The 17,523-nt window shown below is 22.9% G+C and overlaps 1 protein-coding gene across 2 annotated transcripts; it reads right to left on the reverse strand.

Annotated features, from left to right (window-relative positions):
• Nucleotides 1-373: 373 nt before the first annotated feature.
• Nucleotides 374-13,203, reverse strand: LOC105360948 (uncharacterized). Of its 2 annotated transcripts, none has more exons than XM_011497990.1 (2): nt 13,074-13,203; nt 374-949 (listed from the first exon to the last, which is right to left on the reverse strand). In XM_011497990.1, the coding sequence occupies exons 1-2, from the start codon at nt 13,161-13,163 to the stop codon at nt 635-637; spliced, it is 405 nt and encodes a 134-aa protein (XP_011496292.1). In that variant the 5' UTR covers nt 13,164-13,203; the 3' UTR covers nt 374-634. The 2 variants fall into 2 exon arrangements, with proteins under 2 accessions (XP_011496292.1, XP_011496291.1); XM_011497989.1 differs by lacking the exon at nt 374-949 and adding an exon at nt 7,100-7,529.
• Between the last annotated feature and the right edge of the window lie 4,320 nt (nt 13,204-17,523).

Here is a 17,523-nt window from a genome sequence, read left to right on the forward strand (position 1 = left end):
TATTGATTCAAGTAAAAATAATTATTTAATTAAACTAATATTGTAGTTTATTGATTAAAAAATTTAATAAAATTTAAGATAAAATAATACACTTTTAATTGTAAGATATTAAAAAATTATAAATACTACTATTTATGAGTAATCATGGTTGCATTTCAATTTCAAATTATTGAATTAATTATTCACATTACATTAATACAATTAATCGAGAGTTTTAAAAAGATAGTAATGTGTCGTAATTTCGGTAAAGTATATTTATAGATTATATAGTTAGAAGATAATCGTTTGGTTGAAACTTATTGTTTACATTTTTGTTTCACAGTAGATTTCTGGGAAATAGAAAATATATAAAAGAAATGAAATTGATTTAATTTATAACAGAATATAATAACATGAGGTTGGTAACTTAATAAAATTTTATAACTAATCTCTCAGTTGTGAAAAGGTGGAAAGTATAGTATTGGTTCTAGAGCAATAAAAATATATATTCAGGATATTTTTTGGACCTTGCGGTATTGATGATACTAGTTGGATTGTTTCTTTAGTTGACATTTAGACCATCGCATGTTAAACGATTAGGTGGCGAGCAGGAAAGGGGGTAAGTAAAGCGATGCAAGCATAATGAGGATTTCCCTCAGATGCGATAGGAGAAATGACGATAGGTGGTGCCGCCGGGCAGACGTCCAGAAGTTGATGTTTCATAAGACGAATGATATCCGCTGGGGCCACCGTTGGATGACCTTGTGCTCCGTTCAGTTGTGTAGTTGCCATAAGGACCTGTTTCGCGCTTCACCGTGCTTTCGGTTGTGTAGCTCTGACGTTGAGATCTCCCGTAGGGGTCCGTGCTGTTACTGCTACTGTTATTGGTATACGAGTAGCTGTACTGCTCCTGAGCCGATCTCACGCCCCTCTCCGGATAGTCGCGGACGATGTAGTGCCGAGAAGGTGTCTAGATTATAAGGGGGCAACGGAGAATACGGTATAACATGGAGGCTTATTGCTGTTTCTTTTAGGTCGGGACTCTTTTCTGTCTTTTCGTTTTTTTCTTACTTATTGCGCTTACTTATTCCTTTTACTTTTTTTGATAATTTGATACTCATCGAGTATTATTATTGCTGTTTTTATCTTATTGTTTATAGTTTTGTTCTTTCTGTACATGCTGTTTGTCGAGCGCTTACACGAAGGTAGGTATGCACTACTTGAGAAAGATTTAACTTTAATATGTATATGCCTAGCTTGGTTTCACCCTTTTACCATGCATTTATTTCTTTTTCTCTTGTAATGTCTGCGTGCATGAACATGCGAATATAAGTGTTGATTTTGGGATACTGTTACAGGAACATATATACAAATCGTTTGAATAAAAAATTACAACATACGTTTTTGTCCACTGTTTTTTCGATTTTATCCAAATAAAATATTATTTTAATATTTTACTATTAAATTTTAATGACTTTATATGCATAAGAAAATAGTTCGTACAAATATTCTATAAGTTTATGCATTCATTCGAAGATGCACTGTTTAAGAGAGTATAGTTATTATATTTATTGTATGTATTATTTTTCATGTATACATTCTGAGACACGATATGACAGAAACACGACAAATCTTCTAAATTTGAATTATTTATAATATTTATATAAATCAGAATTAATACAAATCGGTAACTAAACTTATGTAGTATAGTATAAATGTTTTTACAATTTATTTCCATTTCTGTACATTGTACTTATTTTTATTCGTAATAAGTAATAACACGTCTGAGATAAGTTAATTTTAAATATTCATTTATGAAATATTATTTCATAGATGTTAATTAGAACAAAGTAGAATGCACATGGATACTTGATAATATATTTTTAATTCAAAACTTAAAGTATTTAATTAATATAATAATTCAAATAATTTATATTTTTAGAAATTCTTTAAAGAAATATGAAAAATATAAAAATTATTATTTAATTAATCATAAATATTTTAAAGATACTTTAATAGAAGTAATATATTTTTTCGCAGACAATTTTTTAAAGATTTTATTTTAATTTATTATTTTCATTAAATATATACATTTATATAAAATTTATACAATATATAAATTTTGTATATATCTATTTAATTTATAAATCAGTTACTTATAATTAAATTCTATAAATTATTGTACTTAGTATATACTCATAAGGTGAAATTGAGGTTATAAGGTCAAATAAGGTTAAATTGATTGACCGTATTTGAATTCAATTGCATTTTTAAGGTGCTATGAAAATAAATTATTATAAATATATTAATATTCTATTTTTTAAAATAAAAACATGTACGCTACTAAATAATACGTATATGAAAGGCATAAGATACCAATATTATTATAAATTTTGAATATTATACTATTATGTTTCAACTTGTAATAATCGCTAAAGTATTATTTACGTTGATTTAGCTAATGAGTTATTCAGTCGTCTATATGTTATATGTGAACAAGCATGTTTTCGTTCTATCGCTTTGATTTCAAATAGAAATTTTTATACACAATGGAAGAATCCTACTTTAATTTTTCTTTTATATTCATGCGTATTTAATTTTTTTAGTCGTTGTCTTATTATTGTTTTTTATAAACCAATATAAATCGTTGACATTTTAAAAATTACATAGAAATGGAAATATGGTTAGAGAGACATGTTCACATATATGTATGTGAAGTTTATATAAAAAAGATTTGGATTTGATCAAAATAACAGAGAGGAATTTAGAATTATAGAATAAGATCAAGAGGGAACGATAATCGGAAATATGACGGAGAGAGAGGAAGAATGTAACGGTGACATAAAGTTCGTACAGTAAACTCCTTGTAGTATATTGGGTTATTTTATGTTAGCTATGTGTTAATAAGAAATATGAGCAAGCATGTTTATCATAAGCAAATGCACGTTTTATTTTTAAATATCATACTATTTTATATGCGTTAGGCACACAACGTGCGGAGTGGGATTAACACGATGCATGACTGAGCAGTGCCACAAATATAACACCACCGTTTATATATACATACATACACATACCCCTCCCCCCCATATATATATTTTTAATATCCATAAAATTATAAAATAAAAATATTATTAACATTTTCTTTGTCAAAACTATGCCATGTACGAAAAAAATATTCATCATATTTATATAAAAATGCATACATGCATATTTTTATTTTATATACATACCTACATTCGTGTACTAGCACGCGCAATTGCATAATATGGGTTTTTCGGTGTTTCGTTTTTCATAGTATATATTGTGTACTTATATGTATGCATATATTGATTTATTTGGAAGAAGGTGCATTGAATGTTTAACAATTTCTATTTTTGAAACTATGTAGTAGCTTTTTATGATTATTATACTTATACAAATATAAACTTCATAAAAAAGTGGAATAAAGCTCTAATTATTATTTAGTTATTGATAACGTGAAAATAACCTTATATCAAATAACTTTTTTAATAATAACATTAATATACTGAACAATTGAATTATTAATATTCTTTATTTAGTTTTGTTATAGAATAAGCGAAAGTTATAAGGAGCTTTAAAATTTTATTTTTGAAATTAATATTGCCGTTATATTTGATATTTATTTATACTATATGATTTCATATCATATTTATGCAATCATGCATAAATATTTTATATAATAGAGAATAAATACTTTCGATGTTTAATTTTGATGCGTAAAGTTTTTAATTTATGTATTAACAATTTGTATTCCTGTAGTTTTAAAGTCGAAATAGTTATAATAACGTTTGCAAAAAAATACTGGAACTTGTATATTATACATGATTGTACACACACTGTATCATACTTTAAATATATAGATACATTTTTATTATCCCCAATGCTATTTTACTATTGTATTACAATATTTTAAATATGTAATTAGTTTTTACTAGTACTATTGAATTAAAACGAATTTAATAATTATCTTACGCATTTAAGAATATAACGAAGAAATTGTCATTCAACTTTCCTTATTAGATTCGTTGATAAATTATTTTGTTTTTAAATAATAATAATACTTTTAGTAACTATGTACATATAAAATAATACCATCTAATATAGGAATCAAAATATATATATATATATATTTATTTATTTATTTATTTAGGTACTACTGAAGGATTTTTATATGTAATTATTTTATATGTTATTACAATATATATCAATACAATTATTGCTACATTTTGAAGAGATGAATTGTTGGACATTGTAGAATTTTCAATTCCTGAATTAAGTGTAATTACGAATATTTTTAGTAGGATGTAACAGTTAGAATCAGAAAATTTGTATATAATTGTATAATTATGTAACATAATATTATGGTATAGAATCATGAAAGTAAAGTATATGTTTCTAGAAAGTATACACTTAATAAGTTTAAAAATGCCTTGGCATACCAAGAAGGAATTATTGGTAGTTATTATGAAATTAAATAATTCTAAAATTTTTATTTTACTAGAAATAAAAATGAGTTCTCTTATAAATGTGAAAAATATTAAGTTTTTTTTTATATTCTAGTTTTGGTTTCAATTTAAGTAAGAATTGATGTAGAATAGCAATTAAATATGTTTTATATTATATTTTCATTATTAATAGACAAAATAATGTACCGAGTATTTTTTATTATAAATAAATTTTTTATTAAATATATTTCAATGCGATTTATAAAAAAATGTCTGTGTAAAAAAATAGCCATAAAAATTTATCTTCACAATTGAGTTCCTTAAATTATTTAGATAATTATAAATATTTTTTTTAAATAAATATAATACAAGCAAAAGTTTACAATTACAACATAAAAGTATTGATTTATATAAGGTTGTCTGTATAAATTATAAACATTAATATTAAATCTATTTTAATATGTCGAGAATGAGTTACATTTTACATAATTTCAAAAAATATTACATAAAAAAATTTTATTTTTTCTTTAATGAGTTGTGATTTGCAAAACTACTACATAAAAATGAAGTTGCAGGGATCAGTGGTAGGAATAAGTGACTTTGGATTTACGCAGATATATTTAGTAAAGTCTAATTCACGAAATAATAATAACATGGGTAAAAAGGGTTGTTACAGATGGTATATATAAAAGAACATATATGTTTAGAATGATGAATATATTAACATAAAAACTATTTTTCGCTATGTACGCTGTAACTCTAATTGTTTAATAATTTCGTAATTAATGACATTTTTGTAAGTATAAATATTATTTCATGTTATATCATATTTTATGTTTTCAACTTTATAATTGGTAATCTTCTAGAATAGAAATTTATTTTTAATAATTTTTAATTTATCTTAACGTGTAAAATATGTTATCATATTTGGTATTATTATCATTTTGATAATATGAAATATAAATTTGAAAATAAAATACGTGATTTAAATTTTAAAGTATATAACATATTATTCACAATTTTAAGAAATTCAATAATTTGAATATTTTAAATAAATGAGTCCAACATTTTTTTTTCATTATAATTTTTAATAAATAAGTAACATATTATAAAATAGATTTGAGTTTTAGGTTTTTTAAATGACAACTCTTATTTCTGTAATTTTTATTCATTTATTATATATGATATATCTTTACGCATCTTTACAAAGTATTTTAATTAAATTATTGATATTGAAAAATTGAATATCTGAATTACAAGTGAAAATACTTTTAACAATATATTTTGGAATTAAAGAAAGTTAAATTTATTATTAAAATAGTAAAAAAATTTCATTATAAAATAATTTATCAATTTTGAATTATTAATTTTTTATGTAAATGATTATGGTATTTAACATTCGATAATATTTGAATAAGAATAATTATATTTTAAGTTTATTTTTGTATACGATGCATAAACTTTGAATAAAATTAGTTTATGTAAAAAATTCCGCATACTAATTTTAGGTTATTTATACATAATGTAGAATTGTTTTACAAAGTTCAATTGACTTTAAAAAGCTAAATATTGAATTATATCCATATGTGTTCTAATATAATAATTTTAATAATAAATAAATTTGAAAAACAATAAATGGTTATGCTTTTAATTTAAAATTTAGTTTAATTTGTTTTTTTATAAATTTGTCACCATCAATTAAAATTTTTTGTTAGAAGTAACAGTATTTTAATTACTGGGCCTATTTTATAAAAATATAGTAAATATTGCAAAAACATTATTCATATAATTAAAGTTAATCTTCAAAATTTAAATAACGCAATATATTATAATTATAAAGAAGTTCTGAATGTTTTTATTGAATATGACGTATGTTTATCATCATTTGAAAATAATCAAGATACTATGACTTTGCATATTATATTATATTTTTTAAATTACTTTGAAATTGATAAAGTGTCAATAGATACCTTACAACAAACGAAGAATTTTTTAAATATAAATGTATAAGTTTTCTTCATTAATAAAAAATAGATTTATTGCTTGCTTTCAATAAATTTTGATAGTACAGTAATAGCCAGAAAATTCTTCATAGCACTTATTTATATATATTTTATTATAAATAGAAGTAAATCATTTAATATTTGATACTTTTCAATCCAAATTTTCTGATATGCTTATAATTGAAAGCAATTTATTTATAAGCATACAATTTTTACATATAGTTTAATATATATCTATATAAATGTAATAAATTATTATATAATAAATATTTCTATATTTAAGAGTATTAGTAGAAATTATTTTTTTTAATATTATTTAATATAACAATGAATTTTTAAAAATAAATATTGTTTTTCTGTTCTTGATTTTTATATTTTATAATTATAGATAGAAAAATGATAAATTTGACCTAGTTAGAATTATTAAAATTATTATTTATATAATTGCTAAAGACTCTTAAATAAATGATTTAGTAATACACTTTTCGTAAAAGAGAATTTATAAAATTAATAACGATTTGATCTAGAAGTCTTTGGCGTAAAAATTAGCTATATAGTAGCTATAGTTTGATGAAAAATATTAAGTGTATATCAATTCAAACAAATATAAAAGCACGCGAGAAATCTGTAAAAAAATTTCTTTCTTGTCCACGTTGATTTAACGTGTCCGTTTGACTAGAGTTCTTCTCTATTTCTGTGATTAAAAGCGATACCAAGAAGGTGTCTGCAGGGCCATTAGAATTTTTGTCCTACCAGTAGCCGGGGCTGTGGCATGTCTCTGCTGTCCTGGTTTGCGCGAAAGGATACCATGCTCGAAGACATGACCACGTTTGGCTAATTCGCCCGTGGCATCCAGGCCGACCTTCGAAATGGCACCACTTTCAATCAGTTGTCTTGAGTGATCATTTTTTGCTGTATTCTTGCCTCGAACTTCACCTTCCTTGTCGTGTAGAGTCGTAAACTGGTAGAACTCCTTTTTCGGATCTTGGTGCTTGCGCCCCCAAACAGTGAATGGCTCTGGGACGAGAGACGGACGTGGCACCAAAGGCACTTTGTCCCACGGCACAAAAGTCTCCCTCTGGAATTCATCGATAGCCTCTTGATGTTGAACTGCCATTTTTAGCATTTCTAATTGTTTGTATCCTTCCTTTGATTTGGTTATGAAAATATTCACGTCTCCCTATTATTTGAGTCAGATTCCCGTTTTAAGGTGATATCTTCACTTCCACACCACTCCTCGACTACTGTATGATCACGCGGTATAAACTTACTGTTTTGCGAAGAGCTGGGTAACTGAGAAAGATATATGAACATGGCAACGCAAACGAGAGAAAGTTAGATGTATATGAAGACAGGCACGACCGCTTACACACACACGCATCTATATATATATATATATAGAGAGAGAGAGAGAGAGCTTGAATACATTTTTAGAACTTATACGAATATATATATATATATATATAGAGAGAGAGAGAGAGCTTGAATACATTTTTAGAACTTATACGAGAGCTGAGTTACGCTCGGCTTCACATCGCGGTGTTGTAGTATAGGTTATTATATTATTATATTTTATTATTATATAACATTATTATATTATATTATATTATATAACATTATTATATTATATTATATTTTATATATTATATATTATATATTATATATTATATATTATATATTATACATTATTATATTATATTATACAACAATATTATATTATATTATTATACAACAAGGTAAACGGTATTTTAATATACGTATGTTTTATATATATGCGTATATTAATATAACGCACCTTGGAAAGCAAATACTTATTGAACGTAAAACCTTTTTAGTTGCGGTAAGATTTTAGATGCGATACGTAAAAGTAATATTTGTACTTAATTTAAGTAGTGCTATTAATTCGGAATGAATAACATTAGGTTCTAACAAGTTGCTTCTAACATTTACTTGTAATTACAATATCTCAAGTACATACTAATATCTATTAATCGATTTCTTCATATTATATAAAAGAAAAATGTAATATTTATCGAAGTACATTATTTTTACGATTTAAAAACTTTGATATTCAATTATAATTAAGTCTGACAAAAATATTTTTATTTAATAGTATTTTTCTTTTATTTTATTTATTATTACATTTATACGTTTTAAAGTTGCAATAAATATATTCAGTTAACAAATAATATTTTTGTTTCGTTGAACATATAATATAAATGTTTCAAATACAAATTTTTTTATATGAACCATATATATTTTTAGATTTTAGTAGAATTTATATTTTATTCCAGAAAAAATTGAATATAACATCTAATTACTATATTTTACAGTAGAATGTAATAAAATCTTTATTTTATATCAAATAAAACTTTCTATTTAGTTTATACAGAAATTCGAGTGGCATTTATAAAATAGAAATATAAAAATCTTAAAAATTATTATTATAATATATATATATATTTCATTCAATTTATTGAAGTAATCATTTTATAAATTTATCTCACATATGTATGAAATAAAAGACCAATAATTGTATGCAACTATTCTATGTATACACATTCTATATATATATATACATAATTTATATATACATCATTTGAATGTTTCCAAAATTAATTCACATGGAATTCACATAATTCAACAGGAAATATAATATAATAGTCATGTGGATGAAAGTAAAAAATTCAAATGGGATAATGGCTAAAAAATAGATGTAGTTAAATAATAATAAAATTAGATAGTAAATTAAATAGATCTATGTATTTCAACAAGTATGAGAGGGGAAATAATTTCGAAGGACACTAACACAACAATACAAACAGAAAGAAAAATAGGTAAATATAATAGATGAATATATATTTGTAAAGTGAGAAACGAGAATACATAAATAGACGGATAAGTAGACAGATTGGATATACTGATAAAGTAGGATGAAGGAGTTTGGATGGAGTAAAATGAAGGTAGTGGATAGCATCCGTTTGTGATATGTCATGCGTCTAAATTAAGATAGTGTAACGTAACACCAACGTCCAACATTTTAGTGCTCTACTACTCACCATGCGACTACATGCAACTTGTTTGTATCGTATAAAATTAATCTCTGCGCGTTTATAATTTTTGAATTTATTGAATTCATAAATTTATAGTGATTATCAATTATGTATGATGATTTTTTTAAAGGTTTTTTTTCTAAGGTTTTCTGCAGGTTGAGATATACAACAAATTATAAATTATTATGTTTTATTAAATTTTCAATTTTTTTTATAGACAATAGAATCTTTAGTTTTTCTTTTTTGCTTTGCAAAAATTTCTTTTAAATGATATTTTGAATATAATTTTATTTATTTCATTGTGCGACAAAATCTGTAATTATTGTTCGATAATGTTAATGGTTTTACGCATGTCTAAAAAACATACTTGAAATGTTCAAAAAATTTTAATATCCACAATATTAGAACTAAATCTAATTAAACTGTAGATCATAGTAAAATTATATTATCAAGCTAATTATTTAAACATTATACATAGTCTAATATTTCAAATATTTTTAAACAGGTCGATTGTATTTAATTATTTTTCAAAATTATGAATATTAAAAAATTGGTAGAGAAATTGATAATTTGAATGATAAACAGTTAGCAATCGCAGAAGTATTTAGAAATCAAGAATAAACAAATAATTGATTTTAGTTTGGTTTATTTAAAATAAAAATTATTATATATATATTTATATATTGTTTAAAAATAAAATTATATTATATTATAATTAATAAATTAAAGTAATGAGGGGAAAATAAAATGTAAGAGCAAAATCTTTCAAAATCGAAATATGTATTAAAAGGGAAACATAAGTTGGGAATTTTCGAAGTCCCGGAAAACGACTACGTATGCGCATTTAACTGCTATGAATAGACGCCTTTATGACCTCGTACTAACCTCTCAATCCTATTTATAAAGATTTTAGATTTCTCAAAGCAAACTTAAAATTTAGGGAGAATGCATTTATTATTATTCTTTATTTATTACTTTCCTTTTAATCGAAAGATATAATTGCTTTCTCTTTCTTGAATTAGAGGTTGAAATTAATGACATATACGCTTAATAAACAAAAGAAATTTGTAACATTTAATATACTAAATATTAATCTATCGATATACATTTTAAGAAATTCCTGTATTTAAACAATTTTCGAATTCATATTTTTCATCTTATAGTAATTCTAATAATTATAGCTAACAAATTTTCAGAAAGTATTTCATAGATTTTTATGGAAGCTACGAAACTAAAATAATAATTTTATATAGTTTGCTGTGTAATTTTAATTAATGACAATGTTTAGAAATCATTTTTATGTTTATTATAATATAGGATAATAAAAATGGTGGTGTATATTTGATAGCATATAAAAATTTTAAAAACTACAGTAGTATAAATTTATAATATTATTATAAATTAAAAACTAATTATTTTATTTATGCAGTAGAATGTTTTTATTTTTAATAGTTTAAATCATAATACTTAATGTTATTATAAAATGAATTCGTTATGAAAATATCATTATAGATAGATAGTTTATATTAACAATTTTATTTAATCTAAATAATAAATAATCATTCTTATCAATTACATAATTTTATTAATAAATTAACAAATGTATTAAAACGAATGTTAAAAAAATGATTTATCGAAAATTGAAATTTAGTAATTTTGCAGATAAATTAATTATTTTAAATTAATATAGTTTAAACAGATAAAATAATCATATTTGATCAGTTTGATGTTAAGGTATAAGGTGAAAAATGCAATAGTTTATTAATATTATTGTTTTAAGATTCTAGTTCTGCGTAAGAATTACAAGAATTTGATTTTAATGTTGCCTCTCTTCTTTGCTTTCATATATTGTAAGCATAGTGAAATATTTCATAAATCATAGGGCGTCTGAACTATGACTTAAACACATCTTCATATACCTAATCTGACAAGGTTTAATTATGCTTAGTACTTGAATAAGTTGGATTGAAAAAAGTTGAATAAATGTATAGATTTTGGGCATTGTTGTATGTATTGGTCTATTTATTTCCCGATTGCACCTTCGTCCAAATTTATATAATTACACATATTTAACGAGATAACAAGTCCGCGTATTTCGAGAACAATAAGGGATTGGCAACAGCGATAAAAATAATGCGGTTACAGATAAACATAATAGCAAAAATACAGTATACAGTAGTAGTGGTCAGAGTAAAGTGTGGAAGTTTTTTTCTCAAAAACAGTTTATTGATTGACATTTTTATATATCTAAAGTATTTTAAAATTGCTTGAATTTTATGTCATATAATTTGAATAATAATTATATTTTTGTATTAATTAAGAAAAGTTTTGAGAATAACAGAGGCAAATAACGTAGGCTCTGACACTGTCAGTATTTTTTAATTATAAGGTCAAAACATAATTATATGGATTATTTTGTATTTCATATTTTAATTTACAAAAATTGTTAGATACTGAATTGAAACTGTTATTTATATAAGGTGAAAATTAATTCTTAAAACTTATATAGACTGTGTGAAATTAAATTAAAAAACAATTAATCAAAGTTTATATGCAAAATCAGTTTCATTTGTTTATTTAGAATTTATTAACTTTAGCTTTAGCTTTTGCGAATTTTATTAACAAATATACATATAATGATTAAATGTTATAATATTAATCCAATATAGAAGTTAAAATATATAAATTTATATAAAGCATAAAAATAAAAATATAAAAAATATAAAATATAGAAAATATAATAAATAAAAATATAAAAATAAAAATAAAAATAAAAATAGAAGCTATAATGTACAAATTCATACAAAAGCTAAAAAGAATAATTGTTCATAGAACTATTTAAAATTATTTTGTAAACAACAATATATAACAATACATTAAATAAAGTTAATATAGATCATATACTTGCATTAATTGAAAAAAATTAATTTTATTTATAGTTAATAATTAGAAAGATTGAATTTATGAAATAGATAATATTGCAGATTTATCTTTTTCACGCAACCTAATTACGATAAATTAAAAACATTAATCTTCATATCAGTTGATAATATTTGTCTTAAAGGATATCACCTTATACAATCAACCAATAATATTAAATATAATATTACAGTCAAGAGTTTGATTTTGACAGGTATCCTGATTGACTCGAAAACTGTCAGCGGATTACCTAGCGTTATCTAAATTCCTTCGAGGTCCACTGGAATTATCTTCATTTTATTGCAATTTCAGAATGTCAAAGAGTAATTGACACTTGGCGACAAAAGAATGCATACAAATCCAAAACTTATTTATTTACTTGAGTCATATACATAGATAGGAGATATTTATTCCAAAAGGGAATATATTTAAGGTGTCCTTTAAATGACATATCTTTAGCATCTTGCCAATCAATAGGTTTTAATTGAATTCATTAAAAATTAAAAAATATATGTAATCAAGAGAAAAAAAAATTACGTGAATTACCTTGACATGATTGCCAGAAGACCTCGAAAGAGTAAGTCGAGTAAACACAGGGTGAAGAATAAAAAAGATAATAGGATGAAATCCATAATTTTGTATATACTAACCGTTACGTTATACGACGACACATATGGCCGTGAAGTTGAATACGTTGAATATGGTCGACGAGTTGTATAGAAATCGCTTGAGTAAACCATGTTTTGGCTCTTTATTTTTGTTCACTTGATTATGAACCGCTTGAGTTCTTGCTTAGTTTATAATGGATTATATTAATCGATACTTTTAAGAGGGTGTATTTCGTCGTTCGAGTTGTTTATGTTCAATAAACAAATAATTAAATGTGCATGAGTCGGTGTCGGAAAAGTTGATAATCTCACTTGGTAGCGAGATGCGTTCGCGGTAAAAGTTCGGACAATTCTGCGACTTGATGCCTGTTGCTCGGATCTAGACGCTTAGCGTCGCTATGCTCTTTTCGCCTCTTCTCTGTTTCTCTTACTTCGCCGACGTTGCCATAGACGAGGTAATTGTGTCATTTTTAGACAGCTTTTTCCCTTATTCATTTTTTCCTCTTTCCTTTGCTCATTCTTTCTTTCTTTCTTTCTTCTTGTCTAATTCGTTCTTCTTGGTCTAATTTTCATTTTATATTTTTTATGCCTTCATCTTCATGGACTTTGATGATCGCTTGAATAAGTGATGAAGCGACTAGTTAGGAGAAAAAAATAGAATACGTGCTAAGGTTACCACCGACCGCTTCTTCGTAAACTTGAGAAGGTGGTTGGTTTTTTTCTGTTGATTGCCGTCTTTTATGTATGATATTTGAAACATTCTGATGTTACGTTAATTATTTAAAGATTATCATCATAGTTACTTGCGTTTTTATAAATATAATCCTTCTTATTTTATAAAAATTTTGATATGACTAATCTATGATTTGTTTTTGGATTACTACGGAAGCGTGAACAGAACTTTATTGCATAGTACAACGGTATTCTAGTCTTTAAAATATACAAATGGCTTTATTAGTGTAAAATATTATTTAAAAGAAATAATTGAAAAATTCGGTAATAAATTAAAAGAATAATTATTTTAAAAATATTAATAATTTGTATATTATAGTATAATAAGCAATTACATTATATTATACATTATATATATTATAAATACATTACATTATAAATTAAATATATAATTTATATAATTATTAATATTATATAATAACAACCGAATATATTAATTTATATATTACTGAATATATTCATATAATAACAGGTGAAAAATAAAATATTTCGATATTATTTTATGTAGTAGTTTAGTATTTAGAAAGTATTTTTTATACTTATATATTTTATATATTTTATTTATTTTATATATTTTATATATCTATATATTATATAGAAAGTATATTTAGTTTAGTTTTTTGAAAGTATTCGCCAACATTATTATAATTGTCTAAAATTTTATATTATCAATACTAGTATATTACTAATTAAAATTACTTATTAAAATTCATTATATATTTGATTGTATTTAATAACTTATTTCGTATTTTTAAAAGCTTTTAATAGGCTTAGTATTTTTAAGAATTTTTAAAAATGTATATAATTTTGAATAATGAAATAAAATCATATATATTTTAATTATATATAAAATCAGTTTAATTAATCTTAATTAGTATGTTTATAAGAATTTAGATATTATAGTGTAAATTTATTACAATGTATTTTATTTTTTATAAGAGACAAGAACTCTGATATAAGTAAATTATATATATATATATAATGATCCAAATTGGCATACTACCATCTAACATTGTAAGTTTAGAAAATGAAATATTTTTTAATACGATTTTCTTAACCTATAAATAGTGATTTATTTAATGTAAAAAATTTTTATATTTCTTCATGTGTACTATCAAAGTGAGCATATTCAGATAAAATAAAAATGCACTCAAATTTAAAAGATATAAAAATTATAAATCCAAACTTCCAAGTGAAGTTTAAAAGATAAAACGCCTTTTAATTGGTTGGATTAGTCATAGCAAGAGAAATCTAAAATTAACAAATACTTGTTTACCACAAGATGAGAAATTTTTTTCAAAATAGATAGCATCCATATTTAGGAATCCATATTTCGAAATAGGTAGATTCCATATTAAGGGATGGATAACATTTGTTTTTTCATTATTTTCTCTTTTTCGTTTTTTCTTGTTTTATCTTTCTATTTTTTATAATTTCTTCTTTATCTTATCTTTTCATTTAATTTTTATACCTTAATAAACCTGTTCGATGGCAAACCCGTAGTACATAATAAATATAAAAAACTTACTTTCCAAACAGGCCAAGGTTCTCTCAAATTTTGTAAATCGAGAATACGTTCTTACATTGGATATATTAATGATATATTAGTAACTCATTTTAATAGTTTGATTAAAAATATTATTTTAAATTTAATTTTTTCTATCATACTTCCTGAAGTTACTAAATCTATTAATCACGAAGATATTTTTAAAGAATCTTCGATGTAGCCAGATATAGCAAAGTGTAACTGGCGGAAGGCTTATTAATGTTTTATTTAAGGAAGATTTATTTTTAGTAGTTGTAATTATAATTACGTAGGCATTCAAATAATTTATTTTTTAAATAAATGTAAATCAAATTATAATAATAATTTTATTTTAATTTTCTTAAGAAGTATTTTATACGTTTTTAAAAGCAAATAAATAATATTAATAAATATTATTTGATTATTATTATAAATTATATAGATATTTTACATTATTATATTTATACATTTTTTCTTTTCTCAATTTAATTTATTTCCTTATTTAACTTATTTTCAATATATCAAGTAGTTTTAAATTTTAAATATTTATTATTTAATATTTACAGGATTATTTTAAAATTTAAGTATATTTACGAATTTAAATTATGAATTTAAAATACGAAATAAATTTTATCTATAATTTCAATGAATTAATAGCTGTTTGAATTCGAAGAAGATAAATACATGTCTCATATGAAAAGAAAGGAAACGTAAAGGAAAACTTAATGTTTTTTATATGAACGTCTTTGCTCAGTTTTAATATATGTTACAAAAATATGACATTATTATTTGCATAGAATTAAAACAAAATGATCTATTTTTAGACATTTTTGCTTTACGAAATTCTGAAAACTTTTGTAAACAAAATTTGTGTTGTTTAAATATTACTGCAACTTATATAAAAATAGAAGAATTGAATTTAATACTAATTAATGCAACACAATATTTTTTTATAAACTTGGTTTGATTATTTTAATTAAAACTAATATTTTTAATTCCCATTTTTTAATTAATTGATAATTCATAGTTTAATATAACAAGAAATATATTTACCAGAAATTTATGAAGAAAACACGTGTATTCATAATAAATTTTAATGTTCTTGGGCATTCATCCAGAAATTTTCGTAATATTTAACAATCAGTGAATAAATATTAGAATTTCATTGCAAAATAAAACAGCATTTATGAAACATTAACCTCTCTGCCTATTCATCTGGATTTATAAAGGACATTAGAAATATTAATTATAACGTTTTATTAATAGATTTCTTATTTGAATAATATTTAAATATCTATAGTATTAAAATAATTTTTCAAAATTTTATTCACTTCTATAAAGTACACAAATTTTGCAATCAAAATTAAATATTATTTTTATACATTATATCAATGTAAAAGTATATATTTCAAGAAATATGTTTGTTTTATATTAATTAAATGTATATATTTTATATAAAATAAATTAATGTATACGATTATATATTTAACATTAAATTTTTATTCCATTTACGTAGTGCAAAATATTCATTTATTTATATAAAATTTTTTTTTAAGGTCATATATTTGTTATATTTGAAATATTATTATGTTTTGATGTATTAACCCTTCGAATTGTTGTTTGTTATGCAACCAGGCGCTGTTTTTTTATGTTGAGAATTTTTAATATCTAAACGTTGAGAGTATTCTTCGACGTAATGACATTAATACAAAAGGATATTTAAATTTATAATACTTATTTAACATATGTTTATTAAATTCTAAAATATTATATTTCATAATATGGCGAATGTGACTGCTTTTGTGATTTATAACCTTAAATATAATACAATAATTTGATTAATTCAATGAATTCGGTTGGTTATTTATTTATTGTGAACATTTGGTACAGATATTCGTTTGTTTACTTTAAAAAATTATTGTTTAATATATAAAATAAAATTTTTAGTTGTATACTCAAAATTAAAAAATTTTTAGAATAAAAACAATGTTGCAAAGTAATGTTAGTAACATTTATATACTTTGTTTTTGAAATCAAATATTTAATAATAATTCAGTTGAAAATATAACTTACTGTTACTTAATATTACATTTTAATTACATTAGTAACTTAATATTACATTTTATATAAATTATATATATTTTTTGTAAAAATTTATATTCATACTTTTTTATATTATTTATTAGTTAGAACAAATAATAGACAGCGCATTACCAGATAAACGGCATTGTTCAA

The sequence above is a fragment of the Ceratosolen solmsi genome, unplaced genomic scaffold, assembly GCF_000503995.2.
Source record: "Ceratosolen solmsi marchali unplaced genomic scaffold, CerSol_1.0 scaffold14, whole genome shotgun sequence".
In the NCBI taxonomy this organism is placed as follows: Eukaryota; Metazoa; Arthropoda; class Insecta; order Hymenoptera; family Agaonidae; genus Ceratosolen; species Ceratosolen solmsi.

Excerpts from the sequence above, each read along its gene's own strand:
- LOC105360948 (XM_011497989.1), bottom strand. The coding sequence starts at position 13,163 with ATGGTTTACTCAAGCGATTTCTATACAACTCGTCGACCATATTCAACG. Across the intron at positions 7,530-13,073 it reads TGTCGTCGTATAACGTAACG|AGGGAGACTTTTGTGCCGTG; the intron begins GTTAGTATATAC and ends GATGAATTCCAG.